Consider the following 22,157-nt stretch of genomic DNA (forward strand, 5'->3'; position numbering starts at 1 on the left):
GGCTCATTGTTTAATCTGTCACCTTTTGTTCCCCGCCCACGTGTCACCTGCCACCTGCCACCACATGCCGAACATACTGGCACTTCACTTCCACGCCTGGAAAAAAACCACAACAGATAGAGAGACTGAGATAGAGAGAGAGAGAGCGAGAGAAGGAGAAAGGGTGTGAATTCTAGGAAACAGAGACAGAAAGCAGGACGCCATGACGGGTGACAGAAGGACACTTCTTACAACACGTCATTGTGAAACCTGTCAAATATTTAATCCTCTCATCAACATGGGAGAGGACAAATATGCTGCTTTATGCAAACATATGTATATATTTATATTTGGAAATCAATTAACAACACAAAACAATGACAGATATTGATCCAGAAACCCTCACAGGTACTGCATTTAGCATAAAACAATATGCTCACATCATAACATGGCAAACTGCAGCCCAACAGGCAACAACAGCTGTCAGTGTGTCAGTGTGCTGACTTGACTATGACTTGACCCAAACTGCATGTGATGATCATAAAGTGCATATATATATGCATATTACACTATATGCATATATATATGCACATGAAACTGCATTTTGACTAATGCTTTATATATATATATAAAGCATTAGTCAAAATGTGGTTTTGTTTAGTGACGGCGTCCGGCTCCCTTCGGCTTTCTTCTCTTCTTCTTTGGCCGGTTCCTGCTTTTTTTCCTGAAGGATCTCATTCAAGTTTGCCACGTCTTCCCAGAGAGAGTCGGTTTGGGTCTTGCTGTCCTGCTGCTCGCGGGTAAGCATCTTCACGTTGACGTCGTGAAAGTCGCCGAGGTCCTCGAGTTCAGTTCGGAGGCCCTGATTGACCTCCTGCTCAGATTGGAGCTTTTTGAGGCCACTTTGAGATCCGTCACTTCATCCTGCAGGGTACGCTTTTCCTCTTTAAGAATTTTCTCCACTTGTTTCTGGAGGGACCCCGGTTGGACGAGCACCTCGTCCTGCAGGGTGCTGTGTTTCTCCTGAAGGAAGCGGTTTTCCTCTTGAAGGATGCAGTGTTCGTCCTGAAGGAAGCACTTTTCCTTGTTTTCATCCTTCAGGCTGCTATTTTCCTCCTGCAAAGCGCGGAATTCTTCCTGCAGGGTGCTGTCTTTCTCCTTCAGGAGCTTATTCAAGTTGTCCACTTGTTTCTGGAGGAACCCGTTTAGGAGGATCTGTCTGACCACTTCGGTGTTAATCTGGGTCAGTTTCTCCTGAAGGAAGCAGTATTCCTCCTGAAGGAAGCAGTTTTCCTCCTGAAGGAAGCAGTATTCCTCCTGAAGGAAGCAGTTTTCCTCTTGCAAAGTGCTATTTTTTGCACTTGGAGAATTTGATGATGTCATCGAATCACTTGGAGATTTCGGTGATGTCATCAAATCACTCTGAACATTTTCTTATATACTTTCTTTATTGCACACATATTCATATACAGAAGTACTAACATACATAGACAATTAAAAAATAATGATAATAATAATAATTATATGTTCATTTCATAATGCCAGAGTTATAATATGCAATATGCGTCTTACTGGCTTTTTCTGTTGTTTTTAACATTAGGTTAGATGGTGTTTGAATTCATTAATAAAGTTGTCAGGAAAGTTGGTTCCTATATTTATTTATTAATTTATTTGACAGAGACAATACATGTAGGCCTTGTTACACTTAATTAAAGTGCAACCGATGCGACGTATATAGGACTTCTAGCCGGAGCTAGTTTGCAGACCTTGTCCCTGTTACGGCTTTTAAGAACAAAATAAAAAATACATAATACAACATCGTACATTACAATCAATTTACATAGCTGTAATCCCATTAAATGATAATAATTATAATTTATTACAAACATTTACAAGCAGGTTTAAATTACAAAACTGATGCAGACAAACCTGAAGGTTCATTCTCGACCTTTGTAATAGTAGTTTGACTAAAAATAATTCTTGACTTCTCAGATTGTTTTCTGGAGTTTTCATCGACGTCTAAATGATGTTTATGTCCGTATTTTTATATTTGTCTTTAAATGTAGAGCACTTTGAGTTTATGTGTAATAAAACGTGCTATATAAATAACTTCCCATTTCTAAATAGGGTGGTTAAAGTAAAGTGTTAACCTTATCTGCGGTTCGTCCCCAGTGAGGGTTCATAAACAAGAACTACAGCCTCATTAACCCAAAACGAAACCAACATGTCCTCACTTTGTGTCCCAGTACTCGCACACTGGGTGTTTAGCAGTACTTCTGAGGACACTGGACGGTGTGTATTTATGAGGAAATGTCTCCATCTGGAGTTCATGAGCAGGCTGACAGTGTGCACTTTAATCTGTTCCTATCAGCTCCACTGAGTCAACACACCGAGTGTTTATAACATGAACATTATTCTGGACCAGTGAGGTTAAAGGAATACTTCACCCTTCATCTGTATATCAGTTATTCACCTCGTGTTGCTTTGAATTCTTGAAGAAAACCTTGTTTTTAACAGAGAAAAGTCTTGATGAACTGAAGTAAATGAGGGTCAAGACTATATCAAAACATCTGTTTACAAACTCTAATAATCTCATAAGTGTCATTGATCCAGTCGTATGCTCACTACTTCCAAAGACGAGACTTGCTGCACCAGTTCTGTGAGAGTTTTTAAACGGATGTTTTGATATAGTTCTGTTTGTTAAACCTGGACACCATTTACAGAACTTCAATCAACGTATTCTCATACAACAGTTTGTTTTCCTACAAATGTCCAGCAACACGTGTCGATATCCGTTTGTTACATGGATACAATCTTTTCAAAATAAACTTCCGTCTTCACATGAAACAACTTCCTTAAGTTTAGGGAATAAAACTACTTATTTAGGTTCAGGAAAAGATGTTGGTTTGGCTTAAAATAACTACAGAAGTGGCGTTACTTAAAGGGACTGTTTGTAACTTTTACATGTATAAATCTACCGGGTCGGTTTCCCATGCACGCTCACATATGCACGGAATCAGACTCTTCAGAATCAGACTCCAACACGAACTACACGGAAGCACTAAAACCTCTTGGTTGTATCTAGTGAAGCCCGTCTGTTAAACGGCCACAGTTGTCGCTGTAAACAAGCAATTCTGATTCTTACAAACAGTCCCTTTAAGTACATCAGTTACGTGACAAATAAATCAACGTGGACTTTCGGTCTCCTGGTGAAAGTCTGGTGTTTTCTGACCCTCCCTTCCACCCCGACCTCCGACCTACGTCGCGTTCGCCGCTCTTTATACGTCCTGGTTCATGATTACGTGGATTACACACTAATTCATTTCGGGGTATTTCTGTATTTTAGTGTTCTTTCCGGATGTACACGAATTACAGTGCATTACTTTTCAAAGGTAAAGCTACGAACGGTGTCTGAGAACAGCCTTCATCAATCATCATCATCATCAATTAACTTTTCTGTTTTAGTAAGTTTTGTTCAATAATTCAAAGTAACACAGTGAGTAATGATATATGGGTGAAATATTATGTTAAGAAATTATACTGACAGTTTATCTCCATATATATATATATATATATATATATATACAGTGCAGCAGGTCTAGGATCTGCCGGTCTAGGATGCTCATTGGTCAGTGAGTGCCTGTTAGGTGAGCAGAGATTGGCTCAGCAGCATGTCTGTCATGTCTGTGGAGCGGCTGCAGAGAGCAGACAGAAACCTCCAGTCAGTCTGCAGCCAGCAGCCTCAGAGAAACTAGAACCACAAGTCAGATCAGTGTTGGAGCAGCAGGATGGGCTCCAGCAGCTCCAGCATGAACAACGTCCCAGACGCCCAGCAGCTCATGCAGGAAACTGGCTGTGAGTTCACGTCTTTCTGCCTTTAGTTGCTTGTTTATTTACTGTGCACAAAATGTTAGACAAAGAACAGATTGTGGAAAACAAGGAGAAGAGAGAACAGATTAGCCCTAAAGAAACACAACTTCTTCTTCTCTTTGAGTCTCTAGAGTTCAGCTGAATCATGAGTCTGTTTTATCTTCATCTTAATATATAGTGAAAGTCTGAGAGGTTTGTGCACCTTCACCTATAAACAGTCATGTATTATGACTCTGAAGGACGGTAACAGCTGTGAAACATGAAGCTGACTGAGAGGACGTTTCCTGCTGCTATTAATCTCCTTTAATAATACAGTTTGTCAACACTTAAAATATTTACACATGTATTTAATTAAAAGTACTGACAAATGTCACAAGAAAGTCTGAAAAATGTACAAAAAATGTCGGAAAAAATGTAAAAAAAAAAAAAAAAAAAAACTTTATAAAAAAAAATGTCAAAGCAATATCAAAAAAGTCTGAAAAATTTACAAAAAAAATGTCACAAAAAAATTCATAAAGAAGTTTGAAAAATGTAAAAAAGTAAAACAAAAGTCTGAAAAATGTGTGAGAAATGTAAAAAAAAAAAAAAAAAAAGTAAAAAAAAAAATAAAGAAGTTTGAAAAATGTAAAGAAAATGTAAAATAAAAAAAGTCTGAAAAATGACAGAGGACTTTTCCTGTTGCTATTAATCTCCTTTAATAATACAGAGTTTGTTAACACTTTAAATATTTACACATGTATTTAATGATTTAAGAGACAAAAACACCAAAAAGAATATCTTCTGCACCATGAAGTGTCTGTGGAAGTGTGAGTTGTTATCTGTCTCTGTCAGGGTGAACCTTGTTAAACTCATCAGTGTTGTTTCATCTGCTGTTTATCTCCGTTAGTGTGTGAACACCCTGAACTGTCCTCTCTGATACCGACAGCTCTCTGTGGAGGCCGTTAACCACATAAACTCACCACATAACGCTAACACTTTATAATAACCAGCACTTATAAATGCTGGTTATTATAAAGAGTAGCTGCAGCTGTTTGTCTTCAGTGGGACAGATAATGTGTTTAGCGTCATATTAAAGCTTTATATTCTTCACTTTTCTGTATTTAATTTCTAATCTCCTTCTGTTGGGATCAGAATAATGTTGGTCATGATGTTTATAGGACCTTAATTGTCTCACACATTGTTGGTTAAATGTGAAAGTTAACTGAATAAAGTCTGTGTTTGCTGTGTTCACACATTCATTCACACTGCTGGTGTATTTCAGGAGCTGAGCTTCTTATCATGAGAATAAACAACCAGAGAGTCAACAGAGCAGCTCTGATGTGAAGTTCAGACCCCGAATGATGCTGCAATCTGGTTTTAATGACATGACGGGTTATTAGCTGAAATATTCAGCTTAGCAGTCGTGCATTTTGCAATATAAGCAACACAGACGTAGGTTTATATCTTATGAAAAGATAGAGATATCGGGGCTCTGCAAATTTGGCCACCAAATAGGTGCTAAATAACATTTTAAAATTAATTTAAAAAAAATACATAAATAATTAAATAAAAGGAAAAATGTAACCGAAGAGTAAATAAATAAGGGAATTAATACAAAGATAAATAAATAAAGTAACAAATTAAAACCAAAATATCAATTTATGTCACATTTTATCAGTTAATTAATAATGGAAGAGTTTTTTTCTCACAAATTTATGACGTTATTAATCTCAGAAAATATATTAAAGGGTTTTTTTTTCTTGTAAATTTGAGTTTTTGTCTCCTAAATTTACGACTTAAATCTCAGAAATTTCTGCTCTGTAATTTATTCATAAAAGTTCATAAAAAAAATGTCAAAGAAATATCAAAAAAGTTTGAAAAATGTCCTAAAAATTTAAATAAATAAAAAAAAGTTAAAAAACATTCCAATATCTATGACTCTTGAAGGTGTTCGAACTGATTATATCCGATGTCAGAGGATCACAGACATGTTTTTTCCGCTTTTTTATTTTTAAAAGGTTTTTTTTTAAAACCTTTGAACCTATATGGATCCGTCTGTAATGGATCAAACTGTGTTGTCTGTGTTTCAGTCTCTGCTGCTCACCTCCTTCGTCTGCACGAGAGGTTTGAGTTCCTGGACCAGAACCACCGAGGAGAGCTCAGGTCGGTGGAGCGACGGACAAACAGTTCATTTAAATAACAGTCTGAGTTATAAACTGTAATTGTTACTTTGCAGATGTCCACGTGGACAAATTCTGTCATGAGGACGCGTTTCATTCTTTTCACGACGTTCATTTGTACGTCACACAAACGTCTGCAGTCAGGTTCAGGCAAGAAAACCACTTAGTTAGGTTTAGGAAAAACATCATAGTTGGCTTAAAATAAATACGTAAACTAAGTAAAACATGTACGGAAATCAAGAAAACACAACTACGGAAACACGTGACCATCGACACGTCATTAACTTCGCTAATGTACACGGATATCCTGATTAAAAGTCCTGTGTAAAATTATTTTTAAAAATTAGGAAGCCGGGAGACGGAGTAATATTCAGAGAAAAAAAACTCTGCGATTAAAATCATGAATTTACGTGAAAAAAGTTTGATATTCTCTGAGATTAAATATGTGTAACTTTATGTGACATAAATTGACATTTCTGTTTTGATTAGCTTCTTTATTTATTAATCTTTGTATTAATTCCCTTATTTATTTAGTCTTCCGTTTATTATCCCCTTTTATTTATTCATGTATGTAATTTTTAAATGTATTTATGAATGATGAAACACGTTGAGTGACAGCCCTCTCATTTGCATAATGAGGCAGAAATGCATAAAGAAATATAAAAAGAAAAGTGTAAAGAAAAGAATACAGAAATAAGTTTGGTGAAATAAATCAGGGGTGAAATGCAAAGTGAAAATCATGCATAAATAAATGCGTAAATACATAAATAAATACAGACATTTAAAAGTAAATATAAAATAAATAATAAATACATTTAAAAATAAATAAATACATTTTAAAATTAATAAACAAAAAAATACATAAATGATTAAATAAAAGGAAAAATTAAACAGAAGAGTAAATAAATAAGGGAATTAATACAAAGATAAATAAATAAAGAAACAAATTAAAACAGAAATATCAATTTATGTCACATTTTATCAATTAATTAATAACGGAAGAGTTTTTTTCTCACAAATGTATGACTTTATTAATCTCAGAAAATATATTTAAAGTTTTTTTTCTTGTAAATTTGAGTTTTTGTCTTCTAAATTTACGACTTAAATCTCTGAAATTTATTTTCTCTGTGTGTGTTTCAGGCCTGAGGATTTCGGAGCAGTTCGGGAGTTGGCCATGAACCCCATCGGAGACCGAATCATCGGGGCCTTTTTCTCTCCAGGGTGAAGCAGCCTGCTAACGTTTCCCCTTTTTTACATTATTAAAGAACAATAATGCTGTTTTAGTTTCAAGTTTTAGCCCATTAACTACATCGTCACACTGTTTTGTGAACACAGAGAAACATTAAATCCTTACAGAGTTATGAGGGTTCCTCTCTCTCTCTCTCTCTCTCTCTCTCTCTCTCTCTCTCTCTCTCTCTCTCTCTCTCTCTCTCTCCAGACAGGAAACGGTGGACTTTGCCGGCTTCGTTCGGATTCTGGCTCATTTCCGTCCCACAGAAACGAACCGAACCAGAGACGGAGCGCAGCCGGAGCCGGTCAACAGCCCGACCAGGAAACTCAAATGTCAGTCAGACTTTGTTTTGTTCTGCTTCGGCTTTTCATTTCTAGTTGGTGATCTGTGATCTGTGATCTGTGATCTGTGATCTGTGATCTGTCTGTGTGTTCAGTTGCTTTCCAGCTGTACGATCAGGACCGAGATGGAAAGATTTCCAGAGAAGAGCTTCTTCAGGTCCGTAACTGTTAAACCCGTTAGTGTGTTTCTGCACAACTCTCTGAATAAACATATTAGAAATAAGCTTCAAATGGTGCCGCTCACACTCAGAATGATCTGTTGGTGATGGTTACTAAACTAATTAATTACCTACATAGTCCTTGCAGTGTAGAAGAGGTACATCGGAGAAGCCATGGAAACTTCTAAAACTACTACTGTCTAAGTATATAAGTCTAATGCAGTGAGGGCCAAAGAGACAATGTACTATGGAGTATTAGGGCCACACTGACGGAAAAAACATCTGAGATTTACAGAATAAAGTCAGAATATTACGAGAAAAAAAGTCGTAATATTACAAGAATAAAGTCATAACTTTACGAGATAAAAAGAAAATAACACGTAAAATTACTACTTTATAATATTATGACTTTATTCTTAAACTCTCAGATTCATTTTTTGTCCTCAATGTGGCCCTAATACTCCGTCGTACCGTCGTACCATAGACCTACAACAATGATAAATAAAAACGAAAATGTAAACAAAAACAGACCGGAAGATATACTAGAGTATCATCTGCATAGAAATGTGACAATCTATTATGTATATAGAGAAAGAAACAGGGCCCAGAATCGACCCTTGAGGTACACCACAAGTACGTGTTATAGACAAGGAAAGCTTCCAAGTTAGTTCCCAGAGTTATTGCTAGATATAGGATTTTAACTACTGAAGTCTGAATACTGATTGGTTGCTAACTGTGACCGACAGGTGCTGCGAATGATGCTGGAGATGCAGGTGACGGAGGAGCAGGTGACGGAGGAGCAGCTGCAGAGCCTCGCTGAGCGAGCCATCCAGGAGGCCGACCTGGACCGAGACGACGCCATCTCCTTCGACGAGTTCAGAAAGGTGAGAGAGTAACTGGGGATATTAATCTGAACAAAAAACAGTGCTCAAAATCTTTTAGTATTTAGTAGGGCTGTCAAAGTTAACGTGATAATAACGCGCTAACGCAAATTCATTTAAACGCCGTTAAATCCATCAGTCGATCTTTCGGAGGTTGTAGCTGGTTGTGGCTCAGTTTTAAAGCTAGAGTCAACCATGTCATACTAGCTTGTCATGAAGGAGGTTAAATAACGCTCCAAAGGTACGCTGAATTTTGTCGAGGAAAAACTGTCATGGCCATTTTCAAAGGGGTCCCTTGACCTCTGACCTCCAGATATGTGAATGTAAATGGGTTCTATGGGTACCCACGAGTCTCCCCTTTACAGACATGCCCATATATTCATTAAACAGAAAGAAAAAGCCTTTTGCATGTATGGTAGGAAAAGCATATATTCTAAATGATTGTTTTTATTTTGTGTTCAGTCACTGGAGAAAGTGAACATCGATCACAAGATGAGTATTCGCTTCCTGAAATAAAGACACAAGCTGAAGACGCAGTGGACCTGGGACTGGATAAGGGGATGAACCTCCTACACGTACAGTACGTCCTCCAGGTGAAGCTCAATGCAGGATCTTATGGAAACTGTTTTCCTCAAACTGAAAAGTGTAAATGATTTTGGTAACCAGCAGCAGCAGCAGCAGCAGCGTAAAATAAGAGCGCTTTCACAATCCAACATATAATCCGTTTTAATCTAACTCTGGTGCGCTTCAGTCCGAGACCTCTTGCGAGAGGTGGACTGTTTGCAAGCCAACTAGTGTTCATCCCTAGCATCGCTCCGCCAGAGAATTATATAGCAAACTACAAGAGGTGAAACTCACAATACATGAAAGGTGTTTCCGACTAAAGCCATGAAAACTGCCTTGTGTTTGGGATGATAAGAGGTCCGAGCAGACGCAAATTAAAGGGTCATGTCATGTCAAAACGAGAACCAGAACTACACTGTGTGTCTTGATCTGCCACTCGACACCAGCTCGGCACAAGTAGGTTCGTTTTGGAGCTGAGAAATGACAAAAAGAAACAGGAACAAATGCAAAAAAATAAACCGCCTGCCGCTTGACGAACATGAATTTTGACTGCGCTTCGTGTCAGAGAGGAAGAACGTCTGTCTGCAGCCTCCACAGGACAACAGGGACAGAGACAAAGACGACAGTGAGATTTGAGAATTTTATAAATGTTAAAATGAATGTAAAGTTTGGAACTGTCTGTAATGAGCTATCTTTGTACTTTTTAGTACCACTTATCTTAAATAAATAACTTTAAAGTCATATTGTGTTATCAGTGTGTTGTTTTTCCTTTTCTATCATCTTGATCTGCGACTTTCTTGAAAAAGCGTCCAAAAGAAAAGTCAGAAGTGTTCAATGTAAAAAAAAACAGTCTGAAAAATGTCTGAAATATGTCCCAAAAAATGCAGAAAAGTGTCAGGAAACTGTTCGAAAATTTTTAAAAAGAAGTTCAGAAAAAAGTCAGAAAAACGTCCAAAACTGTGAAAACAGTTTTTTTAAACGTCTGAAAAATGTAAAAAAAAAAAAAAAGAGACTTCGCCTCTCTTTTGTCCAAAATATCATTGTATGCTCCATCATTAGGATTTCTCTTCATTAGATCTAATACCAAAGTAAACTGGAGTATAGACAGATGTGTCCACATACTCTTTTGTAATGTAATGATAAAGTTGAATGTAATGTTAATTTATTTTTATAGTATCCTGAGAAAGCATCATCAGAGATAGATAGTGGGTTATTGATGTACTTCCTGTTTGAGGCCACCAGGTGGAGCCATTGTTGAATATTTCCTCCTCCTCTTGCAGCCAGCGGTGCGTAACAGCTGGAGAAGATCAGAAACATTCATTGTCATCTCAAACTCTAATACCTCTTTATTTTATCCCACTTTTTATTTTATTGGGAAAGTCATTATTTTCTCTTGGAGCCACATCTGTCAGGAGCTGTCAAGACAGATTTATCTTCTTCTTCTGTGGTTTGTTCTCGTTCCTGCTGTTTGTAGGCCGAAGGTCAAGATGTTGTAAATGTTCCTCTTTGTGCCTCTTCCTCCCCCTCCTCCTCCTCCTCCTCCTCATCCTCTCTGGATGAAGATCAGTGAAGTGATCTGAATGAAAACCAGACTTTTGGGTCTTGAAGGCAGATGGAGGAGAACATGATACAGATTAGTTCAAGAACCCATTGTTTGATTCTGAAATCTCGAACCCTGTTTGAGATCTGTAAACAAGACTCGGTGATAAAATCGAAAGGAAATGTACACAACAAACAAAATTCTATAAAAAGTCTATAAAAAACTCAGAAAAATGTCAAAGAAATATCAAAAGAAAGTCCGAAAAGTGTCCGAAATATGTAAAAAACAAAGTCTGAAAAATGTCAGAAAAATGCCAAAAAACGGTCAGAAAAAGTCTGAAATATGTCCAAAAATGCCAAAAAAAATGAGAAGTTTCTGAAAAATGTCCTTAAAATGTAAAAAAAAAATGTCTGAAAAATGTCAAATGAAATGATCTTTTAAATTGAGAAACATCATATGTGTGATTCATTCAAAAGATATTTCTGTCTCACCGTTGACTAACGTACATATTTGTTCTGAAATAAGGAGGAGAACATGATACAGATTAGTTCAAGAACCCACGTTTGATTCTGAAATCTCAAACTCTGTTTGTGATCTGTAGACAAGACTTGGTCTAAACCGAGCACATGGCCGGACCGCGTACGGTCAGTCTGTGAATTCTGGCTAAATTGTTCCACTAATAGTCAGTGGTCATGTCTCTAATGTTTAATCCAGCGGTACATGTCCACCAGGTCCAGCGAGGACACCAGAGGACGCGCTGCTCCGACTAACTGGACGTTCAAGTGGTGACATACCCGATCATTGAATGCACCTGATTGGTCCCTGGTTTTCAAACAGGAAACAACATGTTGGCCCTAAACGTGTTCTTTAATTTAACAGTTAATATATATTCAGACGTCAGGAGAAGTCAGAAACCACAAAGAAGACACAAATAAAAAACTCTGCAGGCGTTCAGTTTGAATTTCTTTACACTTTTTTTTACATCTTCATCGTTGCCATGACGACAGCAGGACAACTCGTGATCAAATGAAATGGGATTGTACACAACAAACATTAGTGTTATAGACGGAGCCGAGCGTCGTTCTCTCCGAGCGTCGTTCTGTCCGTGCGATTGGCCGATAGCCGGCGTTGGTTTCTCCTCTACGCTTTCCTCTGAGGCATCGATGCGTAGAGCAGCCAGTACAGAGACCAGCAGGTTCCTGTAGAGACGAAGACAGACACATTATAACTCTATAATAATATAATATCAATAGACTGGTCCTTCCTGCTGGGTTCAGGTACGGAGACATTACGCCTCTGCTCCGCTCCACCAACTGTTTCATCTTTAGCTGAACTACAGAATGACTTCTGGGGGGATTTGTTGTGTCATCAAGTTGGAAAGAAATCATTTAACGACCAGAAGGAACAAATGTGACCTTTTACGTTTTGGTGTAAACATGTTGGTTGTGTCAGAGATTCATTGATGATTAATAAGAAACATGAAACACGTGTTACGTGTCTTTCTTTATTTCTGTCTTTCTCTCTATTTATTTATTTCTGTCATTCTTTTTTTCTGTCTTTATTTATTTATCTCTGTCTTTATTTATTTATCTCTGTCTTTCTGTCTTTCTGTCTTTCTGTCATCCCCTCAGGGACAAATAAACGTCTGGAACTTGAATACCACATTTTGGACTGAAGTAAAACATCCTCCTCCTACAGAGAGACACATAAATAATACCAAGCTCTACAGCTTGGTATTATTTATGTGTGAAAGACAGACTGTAAAGTATTTAATAATCTACCAGTATTTATTTTACTTTCAGCGACTTTTCAAACCGAACTGGTGAATTTATTCCAGCACACGTTACCTCCAAGAGTCAGCGTCATGGTCGCCCGGTAGAGCAGGACGTCAAAGGTTCCTCCCTTGATGTGGACTGGCAACCCGTTGTCCTCCTGTAACCGTAGGAAACCACACGGTGAGACAGCAGATATTCAATGTATTGATTTGTTACATAGACACAAATTTCACATTTCTTTCATGATGGAAATCAATTCGTATGTAATCCACGTAATTTTGCACTGGGAAGTATAAAGAGCGGCGAACGCTGCGTAGCGAGGAGGTCGGGGTGGATGAGTGGGTGTTCATGTCCCGTGTGAAACCAGAAGTCAAAGTTGATTTATTAGTCACGTAACTTCCGTACTTAAGTTAGGCCACTTCCGGTGTTCTTTAAACCCAAACTGCGATCTTTGGTTCCTGCTCATCCAGCTCCTGATGTGTTGTAGGCAGGTGGTGAGGGAGGTGGGTGGCAGGACAGCAGTGGGTTTAGTTGAAATGTAGACCTGTGTATCGTCGGCATAACAGTGGAAAAGGACATTGTGATGACGGAGGATAGTGCCAAGGGGAAGGAGGTAAATGATCAATAGGAGTGAACCCAATACTGACCCCTGGGGGACACCCAGTGAAATAGCAGAACACCTTAACCTGTGGTTGCCCAGTTGTACAAATTGTTGTCTGTCGGTGAGGTATGAGGAAAACCATGTGAGTGCAACACCAGTGATACCAATATCAGCCAGACGTTTGATGAGTAGTGGGTGGGAGATGGTGTCAAAGGCAGCAGTGAGATGGAGGAGGATGAGGATGGTGAGCAGTCCAGAGTCAGCTGCACGGAGGAGGTCGTTGGTGATTTTGACCAGGGCTGTTTCAGTATTGTGTTTTGGGCGGAAACCAGATTGGAAGGGTTCATGGAGGTTGTTTGAGTCGAGGTTATTAGAAGTAATGTACTGGTTATTATATTTATTATTTTAATGATGTGTTTTAAGATGGAATTTGGCCGAGCAGTTGAATAAATAATTCTCTGTAAGTCATGTTTTTTTGTTCTGACCTCCAACTGTTTCTCAACATGTTGCCTGATGGATTCTGTGATTCCACAGATGTGTTGGATGTTGATAGTGATACGAGCATGGCCAAGTTAACTTGTTAGGTTAACTTATTCATTCTTCCTCCAGATGGCAAAAATCCAGGTGTTACACAGGGATTTGTTTTCCTTCATATGTGGACAGAGCATGCTCCAGATAAAACAAGATGTCAAGTTGTTTTTAAAGGGCAACTTATCATCCTGTTTTAGCTCAGCCCGCTCGCACGAGAAGGCTTTTAAATGTCATGACAATGCACAAGGAAGTTTAGCCTTTCTTGATTTCCACGTGTCATTTGTACGCCATGTATCCTGTACTGACTGCGATGTAAACACATCCATGTATAACTTCTACGGTAAGAGTTAGTGACGTATTAATGACTTACCAACCATGACATTTTCCCTTAACCTCAGTTAGTGGTTGTTTTGGCTAAACCTAACCTGTTTTCCTGTTGTAAGGCGCACCTGGCGGGAGCTCTTCTCTTGCGCCTTGCATTGCGTCTTTTCTTGCGATTTTTTAGACTATCTAACTAGATAGCTACCAATAAGACGTGCCTGTAGGGAATGGCGGTGCATTCTGGGCGCGTCGCCATTTTTGGAGGGTAGCTAATGTTATGCTAACGCAGAGGTCAGCAACCTGCAGCTCTTCAGCTCCTCTCCAGTGGCTCCCTGTGGAGTTATAAATGGAAATGAAGAACTGTTTTTTGTTTTCATTTTCATTTTTATTTATCATTGTTGTAGGTCTATGGTACGACGGTACGACGGAGTATTAGGACCACATTGAGGAAAAATAAATCTGAGATTATGAGAATAAAGTCATAATATTATAAAGTAGTAATTTTATGTGTTATTTAATTTTTTTTTTCTTGTAAAGTTATGACTTTATTCTCGTAATATTACGACTTTTTTCGTAAAGTTATGACTTCATTCTCGTAAAAATTACGACTTTTCTCTCGTAATATTACGACTTCTTTCGTAATATTCTGACTTTATTCTGTAAATCTCAGATGTTTTTTCCCTCAATGTGGCCCTAATACTCCGTAGTACATTGTCTCTTTGGCCCTCACTGTATTAGACTGATATACTATATACTTACACTATAAACTGTGTTACCTTCATCACAATGATCACATGTTTTGCGGCTCCAGACAGAATATTTTTCATTTTATTTTTTGCCTAAATTGGCTCTTTATATAGTAAAGGTTTCTGACCCCTGGGCTAACGGAATACTAACAAAAACATCGGCTAATACTGCATATTTAATATACCGGTATCATGCAAAATGAAACCCATAACATTAGCCTGCCTTTGTGTCTGGGTGTATACTATATATATATATATATACTACAATTCAGCTTTTGAATCTTGCAGTGTTTTATCTTCTGACGCTTGATGTAAGCAGTCAGCGGATGGCAGTCTTACCCTTTATCCTTCAAACATGTCCGACTTGCTGTCGCTGACGTCACATTCCCATTCCCATTCCCTATGTATCATGTTATATAGCTTCTAGATTAATATCAGTGTTTTAGAAGTGGCCGTAGTTCCCCTTTAAATGAGCTGTTGATCCACAGGAGGATGACATGCTGATGATTGTGCTGACTGTTGTGTTACCTGGAAGAGTTTCTGGGCCTCGGGGACTTTGTTCCTCAGCTGTCTGGCCGAGCTGCTGAAGGCCCGGGCGGCCAGAGCTGGAACTTTCTGGAAACACAAAGAAGAAACGAGAAGCTTAGTTTGGAAACCTGCCTGGATGGAGAGCAGCTACAGGACAGAGCAGCAGTTTAATAAACGAGTCTCTTGTTTGCTTGTGGTGGAGATTTTAAAAGTACGTCCCTATAGACGCATCTGTACCCCTGAATGTTCCAGCATGTTTCCCTGTTTGTCCGACTTCTAACTGATTTTCCAAGGAACCAGCTCTTCCTCTCACTGGAATTTAGCAGGAACCATGATATCATCTGGCTTTGAATGTTTTTTTCCCCTGTAAATTCAGTGTATTGTGTTTTTTAGAGCACTAATTCCGTCAGTACAACAGTCACGTTGTATTCACCAGCCGGCTGAAAACAGTCGTATCATTTACTAATTAATTCCAGTGCCGATCCGGCAGACATTACTGTCTTTAACAGGCTCAGTTTTAAAAGTCTTCCTTTATAAGTGGTGGACACACTGCCCGCATGAGCCGCTCGCGTCTCAGCTGCGTGTCACAGCAGCAACAGACAGGGAAGGTGATCTATTGACTGTATATGAACATCATACCAGCAAGATTACTAAGATTACTACATTTTGAATATTGTCAACTCCCTCGAATGTCCAAATGTTTATGTGTTTCTTTTGTTACGTTTTTTTAATAAAAAAATGTCCTTAACCGCTGTTTTTTTGTTTTATACGACGGAGTTTTAGGTCCACATTGAGGGGGGAAAAAATAATCTGAGATTTTGAGAATAATGTCAAAATATTATGAGAATAAAGTCAAAATATTATGAGAATAAAGTCAAACATTTAAGAGAAAGTCATCGACGTTTTTTTCTTGAAATAGTATGACTTTATTCTCGTAATATTATGACTTTTTTTCGTAAAGTTCTGACTTTATCCTCGTAATATTACAACTTTTTTCTTGCAAAGTTGACTTTATTCTCATTAAATTATATTTTTTTTCTCATAATATTCTGACTTTATCCTTGAAATCTCAGATTTTTTTTCCTCAATGTGTCCCTAATACTCCGTCGTAGTCTTATAATGAGTGTGTGTATGTACATGTTTACTGTATATAGGCACCGTACTGTATGTGTGCACTGGCTGTATATGTATGTATATGTATATCTTCTGGCTTGTGTTGTTGTATCATATGCAAACTAATGTTCCCTACACTAGTCTGTAAAGGAGACATCTCTCATTTAGCACCTCAGGCTGTCGTATACAGGACCTTTACTTGTAACAGAGTATTTTTACATTGTTGTTTTACCACTTTGACTCAGCTAAGTAGCTTCAATTTGTGAATACTTCTTCCTTCTCCATGATTTCATTTAAATACAGCGCAGTCATTCAGCCCATCTCGTTTCAAACCGGTCTATTCTCCATACTTTTAATTTGTTCCACTTCTTAACAAGAGTCAATGTTGTCTACAATTTCTTTTAAAGTAGTTCATCTGGATTTTAGAAGTAAATATTCATCACTTTAGTCCATTGTTTTTAGGAGGCTAATAAATTAAAGACACCAATCCAATCTGAGTTTAAGACTCCACGTGACCAAAAGGTGTCTTCTAATGAGTTTTGAAAATGATTTTCCTCTTTTTTAAAGTCTGTTAATACTTGAATCTGTGACACTATGATAGTTTAAGGATGGAAACTCAACCTGTGTTGTGATATTGTGATATACTGCAGTGAGACGGTGAAAGAGGAAGGGAAAGTGACTCTCGTATCATTTCTGTTTTCCAGCCCAGAGGAGGCCGCCAGGAGCCGACAGCTGTCACATTTGTTCCAGGTATAGTTTCACTGCTGTGGTTAGAAAACCCAAAAACCTCGTTGCATGTTTCCACCCTTTTTAACCCTTCTTTAGGGGGTGCAGGGGGTCTTTAGGGGGAGATAGCAGGTCAACAGTAGACGTCACATAGACGTGGTGTACATCATCTGAAAGCTGGAAACCTGAAGATTAATTTGAGATGCTGCTCAGCACTGAGGGTCAAGTTGTTCTAGTCATAATAAGGGTTTATAACATTATGATAGTCTGATCCATCCATCCTCTGAATGCTCTAGGCCTCTAGTTTGATCCATCCATCCTCTGAATGCTCTAGGTCTCTGGTTTGATTCATCCATCCTCTGAATGCTCTAGGTCTCTGGTTTGATTCATCCATCCTCTGAATGCTCTAGGTCTCTAGGTTGATCCATCCATCCTCTGAATGCTCTAGGTCTCTAGTCTGATCCATCCATCTTCTGAATGCTCTAGGTCTCTAGTTTGATCCATCCATCCTCTGAATACTCTAGGCCTCTAGTTTGATCCATCCATCCTCTGAATGCTCTAGGTCTCTAGTTTGATCCATCCATCCTCTGAATGCTCTAGGTCTCTAGTTTGATCCATCCATCCTCTGAATGCTCTAGGTCTCTAGTCTGATCCATCCATCCTCTGAATGCTCTAGGTCTCTAGTCTGTGGTTGTAAAGTTTCATGAGGCTGTGATTATCCTAGAGGTCACCACAGGTCATCTGTGCATCTCTGGAGGATTCCGCTCAACCGGTCCGAGCCCCCCCCCCCGTGGGTTGCATTGGAAAGTAATACAGTTTTCATTGTTTATCATATTTAATGTTAATTATAATATAATGAATTTGAATAATGCCTTGTCCAAAAGCTCCAAAAGATATTCTCTGTTGAACTGATCAACTGATGTGTGACGTGACGCACTCAGAGTGTGGTTGGACACGTGTGTTTTCTCTCAGCCTTGTTTAAGGATGTGAGAGTTACTTTGTGTTGAGCTGCTCTGACAGTTTGTCTGACCTCTAAACCCTCAACACAGTTTGTCTGACCTCTAAACACTCAACACAGTTTGTCTGACCTCTAAACCCTCAACACAGTTTGTCTGACCTCTAAACCCTCAACACAGTTTGTCTGACCTCTAAACACTCAACACAGTTTGTCTGACCTCTAAACCCTCAACACAGTTTGTCTGACCTCTAAACCCTCAACACAGTTTGTCTGACCTCTAAACACTCAACACAGTTTGTCTGACCTCTAAACACTCAACACTGTTTGTCTGACCTCTAAACACTCAACACAGTTTGTCTGACCTCTAAACTCTCAACACAGTTTGTCTGACCTCTAAACTCTCAACACTGAGTGTTTAGAAGAGTCATGAAGCAGTAGAGACGTTTCAACGTGCAGCAGCCGTTTGTCTCTTTAAGAAAGCTGCATGACTTTTTACCCGTCTACCAAGGTCACATCGGGTAGCTGCGGGCGTGACGGACACGACTCACAGGCTCTGAACCTGACACTCCAACCAATCAGGAGGCAGAGAAGAGAAAGAGTGTGTGTGTGTGTGTGTTAGAAGGGTAAACTGTGCCAGACTGGCTGCTGTGATTTCCACGGTGGAGTTATTATGTGTGTTAGCAGTCGGGTGGTGTTCGACCGGCCAATGACAATAATGTAAATAAGCGAGGACAAACATAAACTACAGTTTGTCTGTTACATTACAACAGAGAAATGAACTTTATGTGTACAAACTGTGATCTCTATATTTATTTATATCATTTGCCTTGTTATATATTTATTATATTATTTGTATTTAGTAAATTAGTGTTTATTTATATTTATTTAAATTGTAAATTTGTTCTCTTTATTTATTATATCATTTATATTATTTTATATTTATTCAATTATTTATATTTATTAATTTACAATATATTTTAATTAATTTAAATTGTTATTTTCTCTATTTATTATATAATTTATCTTATTATATATTTATTCTATTTATATTTAGTGAATTTGTATATATTTAAATTTATTTAAAATTATATCTTTTCCCTATTTATTATCCATTCATCTTATTTAATATTTATTCTATTTATATGTAGCAAATTAGTATATATTCAGATTTATAGAAATTGTTATTTGTTCTCTTCATTATATCATTTATCTAATTATATATTTATACTATTATTTATATTTAATAAATTAGTATATATTAAAAATTCATTTAAATATTGTTTTTCTCTATTTACTATATCATTGTTTTTATTATATATTTATTCTATTTTTTAGTAAATTTAAAATCTATTTAAATTGTTAATTTCTTTCTCTTTATTCATTATATCATTGTTTTATTATATATTAATTCTATTTTTTATATGTATTAAATTAGTATATGTTTGGATTAATTAATATTGTTAGTTTTTATCTTTATTATATAATTTATCTCATTATATATTTATTTTTAGTAAATTAGTATATATTTACATTTATTTAGTTAATTCTTTTTCTATATTTATAATATCATTAATGTTATTATAAATGTATCATATTATTAATATTTTTTAAATAGTATATATTTAGATTTATTTAAATTGTTAATTTTTTCTCTTTATTTATTATATCATTAAAATTATTATATTATTTATATTTGTAAAATAGTATATCTTTAGATTTATTTAAATTGTTAATTTCTCTAAGACAACATAGAAGAGAAGTCCTAAAATTGCTCAGAATAACAGACATTATTGGATTGTTATTATTGATGTACATGATGAACATGTAAACAGAATTTTAAAGTTACTAAATTATTTAATCTGTACAAATGCAACATGTGATTTGGATTTAAAATGTTAATCTTAAGTAAGGTATAAGTACATTTGAAATTGTACTTTCCACTACTGACGATGAACAGACAGAACCATGCTGAGATGAGATTAATACTGTATTTGTGTGTCTGTGCTGCAGGTTCAACATGTCGCTGTGTGTCTGTGAATACGTGCCGAGCTGCGTCGTCCCACTAACACCCGGACACTGGTATGACTGGGACATAAACAGTCTGACTGTGAGGTAATCCTGCAGTCTGTGTGTATATATAGATCACATGTTTACCTCGTATGAAACCAGCAGACACACAATAATCAAACACAGCTCCTGAGAGTCAGACACAGTATTACACTTCTGTCCTACACAGTACAAAGGTCAGGCCTTATCACCTTAACTCACTGCCCGCCTGCACAAATACACACTTTATTCTACATTCTCTCCTCCTGATCTCGTCGTATTTAACCTGAAACACTTCCAGAAGCTTCAGAGACACAAACAGAAACACAAACAGAGACACAAACAGAGACACAAACAGAGACACAAACAGAGAGAGAGAAAAGAGAGGAAAGATTGAAGAATATTTACCAGCAGGTGATTCATGTCTGTGGCGGTGGTGTGTGTGTGTGTGTGTGTGTGTGTCGAGCTGCGTTGCCTCGTTTCACCCTGACAAGGACATGCGCACACCCTCACACACTCACATACACACTCACGTTCACACTCACGTACACACTCACGTACAGTATCAGTGTTTCTGAATCTCTGCCAAACTACGATCTGCTGTAGAGGCCAAACTGTGCGCTCGGCAACATGCAGGAAACAAACACAGTTCTTATTATTAAAAGTGGCTTCTGCAGCTGTGCAACAGATGTATTAGTGGTTAAAGCTGCATGATGTTTTACATTGAATTTCATGCATGTTTATTTTTATAGTGTGTTTTAGTGGACTTCACTGCAGGACGCTAAAAGCTAGAAACAGAGCTACAAGTTGTCTGCAACACGCAGGAAACAAACACAGTTATTATTATTAATGGCTGCTGCTGCAGCTGTGCAACAGATGTATTGGTGGTTAAAGCTGCAGGATCTTTGACATTCAATTTCTGTGTGTTTTATTTTTATAGTGTGTTTTTAGTGGACTTCACTGCAGGAAGTTTAAAGCTATAAACAGAGCTGCAAGTTGTTTGCAGGCAGTTTTATTAATCATTTTAAATGCACTTTATTCCAGTTCTGATTTGTTTGTTTTTTTAGTATAGTGTAGTTTAATAGAAGAGATGAATTGTACCAGATTTAGCTACTAGCTTATCTCCATCTGCAGTCCCTGTGCAGGTAGCAGTGATGGAAGAAGTATCCAGATCCTTTACTGCAGTAGAAGTACTAATACCACACTGTGGGAATCCTCCACTACAAGTACAAGTCCTGCATTCAAAACCTGACTGAAGTCAAAGTATGTATCAGCTAAATGTAGTTACAGTAGTTAAAGGAAGAGTATAGATGTTCCCCGTCAGTGTTTTCCTATTATCTATCTGATGTTTCTGCATTCATGTTGTATTTTAACTCCTTTATATCCCGTTGGCTAGTTTAATCTGCAGCAATGCATCATGGTCTATAAGATCATCATCTGTGCTGGGAGAACCACGTATCTCTGATGTGTTCAGCGTTGTGACGATGCATTTTCCAGCTGATCCAAGAGGCTTTTTAAAGAGTTTATTTAGCTTAAAGGCCGTTAAAGCTGCAGCAGTCAGTATATTTTGGGCATCATTGAGCAGACATCCCATAATGACCTTTCAGCATATTGTAATTCAGGTGTTCTGAGCGATAACTAGACTTCTGCTCCTCCTCATGGCTCTGTTTTCAGACTTTAGAACATCTAGCCGTGACGGGACACTTTGATCAATCACAGGTCATTTCATTGAGAGAGCGTTCCTATTGGCTGTGCTCCGGTCATGTGACCAGAACTTAGCGTTCCTTCACCAGATTTCACAATGGTGGCGGCGTCACATTCTCATTTTACAGCTAAACAGAGCGCTACAAGATGATTCTGAGAACATGTGAGGAGAGAAATAGACATTAACGTAACAGAATATTGATTCATATTTGATCAGCGCTGCCTAGTTTCACCGTTTGGTCGGAGTTCAGAGTGATTGACAGCCGGCTCTCATAGACGGCAGCTGGACAGCAGACCTCAGATCAGCTCTTACTGCTTGTTTTCCTCCAGTCTGTGAAATCTTGCAGATGCTGTTAGGAGCACCGGGGGACACAGAGGCACGTGT

General features: G+C 37.8%; 2 protein-coding genes across 4 annotated transcripts in view; one reads left to right on the forward strand and one right to left on the reverse strand.

Moving 5' to 3' along the window:
- The window catches only part of chp2 (calcineurin-like EF-hand protein 2), a 45,029-nt gene extending 35,105 nt beyond the window's left edge, over positions 1-9,924 (forward strand). Inside the window, exons 4-10 of one of the 3 annotated variants that reach the window (XM_037774570.1) lie at positions 3,573-3,834; positions 5,919-5,991; positions 7,149-7,229; positions 7,447-7,571; positions 7,676-7,737; positions 8,485-8,622; positions 9,082-9,218. In XM_037774570.1, coding sequence (XP_037630498.1) covers positions 3,768-3,834; positions 5,919-5,991; positions 7,149-7,229; positions 7,447-7,571; positions 7,676-7,737; positions 8,485-8,622; positions 9,082-9,135 — 600 coding nt within the window. In that variant the 5' untranslated portion in view covers positions 3,573-3,767 and the 3' untranslated portion in view covers positions 9,136-9,218. Of the gene's footprint in view, positions 1-3,572; positions 3,835-5,918; positions 5,992-7,148; positions 7,230-7,446; positions 7,572-7,675; positions 7,738-8,484; positions 8,623-9,081 lie in introns of all 3 variants that reach the window. The other 2 variants (XM_037774568.1, XM_037774569.1) reach the window with 2 other exon arrangements.
- A 1,749-nt stretch (positions 9,925-11,673) lies between these two features.
- On the reverse strand, positions 11,674-20,607 carry LOC119491006 (cytochrome c oxidase subunit 7A2, mitochondrial). Its single transcript, XM_037774571.1, has 4 exons — positions 20,477-20,607; positions 15,226-15,312; positions 12,571-12,655; positions 11,674-11,922 (listed from the first exon to the last, which is right to left on the reverse strand). Exons 1-4 carry the CDS (start codon positions 20,489-20,491, stop codon positions 11,864-11,866), a joined length of 246 nt encoding a protein of 81 aa, XP_037630499.1. The 5' UTR covers positions 20,492-20,607; the 3' UTR covers positions 11,674-11,863.
- Positions 20,608-22,157: the final 1,550 nt, after the last annotated feature.

This window comes from Sebastes umbrosus, chromosome 7, assembly GCF_015220745.1.
Source record: "Sebastes umbrosus isolate fSebUmb1 chromosome 7, fSebUmb1.pri, whole genome shotgun sequence".
Taxonomy (NCBI): Eukaryota; Metazoa; Chordata; class Actinopteri; order Perciformes; family Sebastidae; genus Sebastes; species Sebastes umbrosus.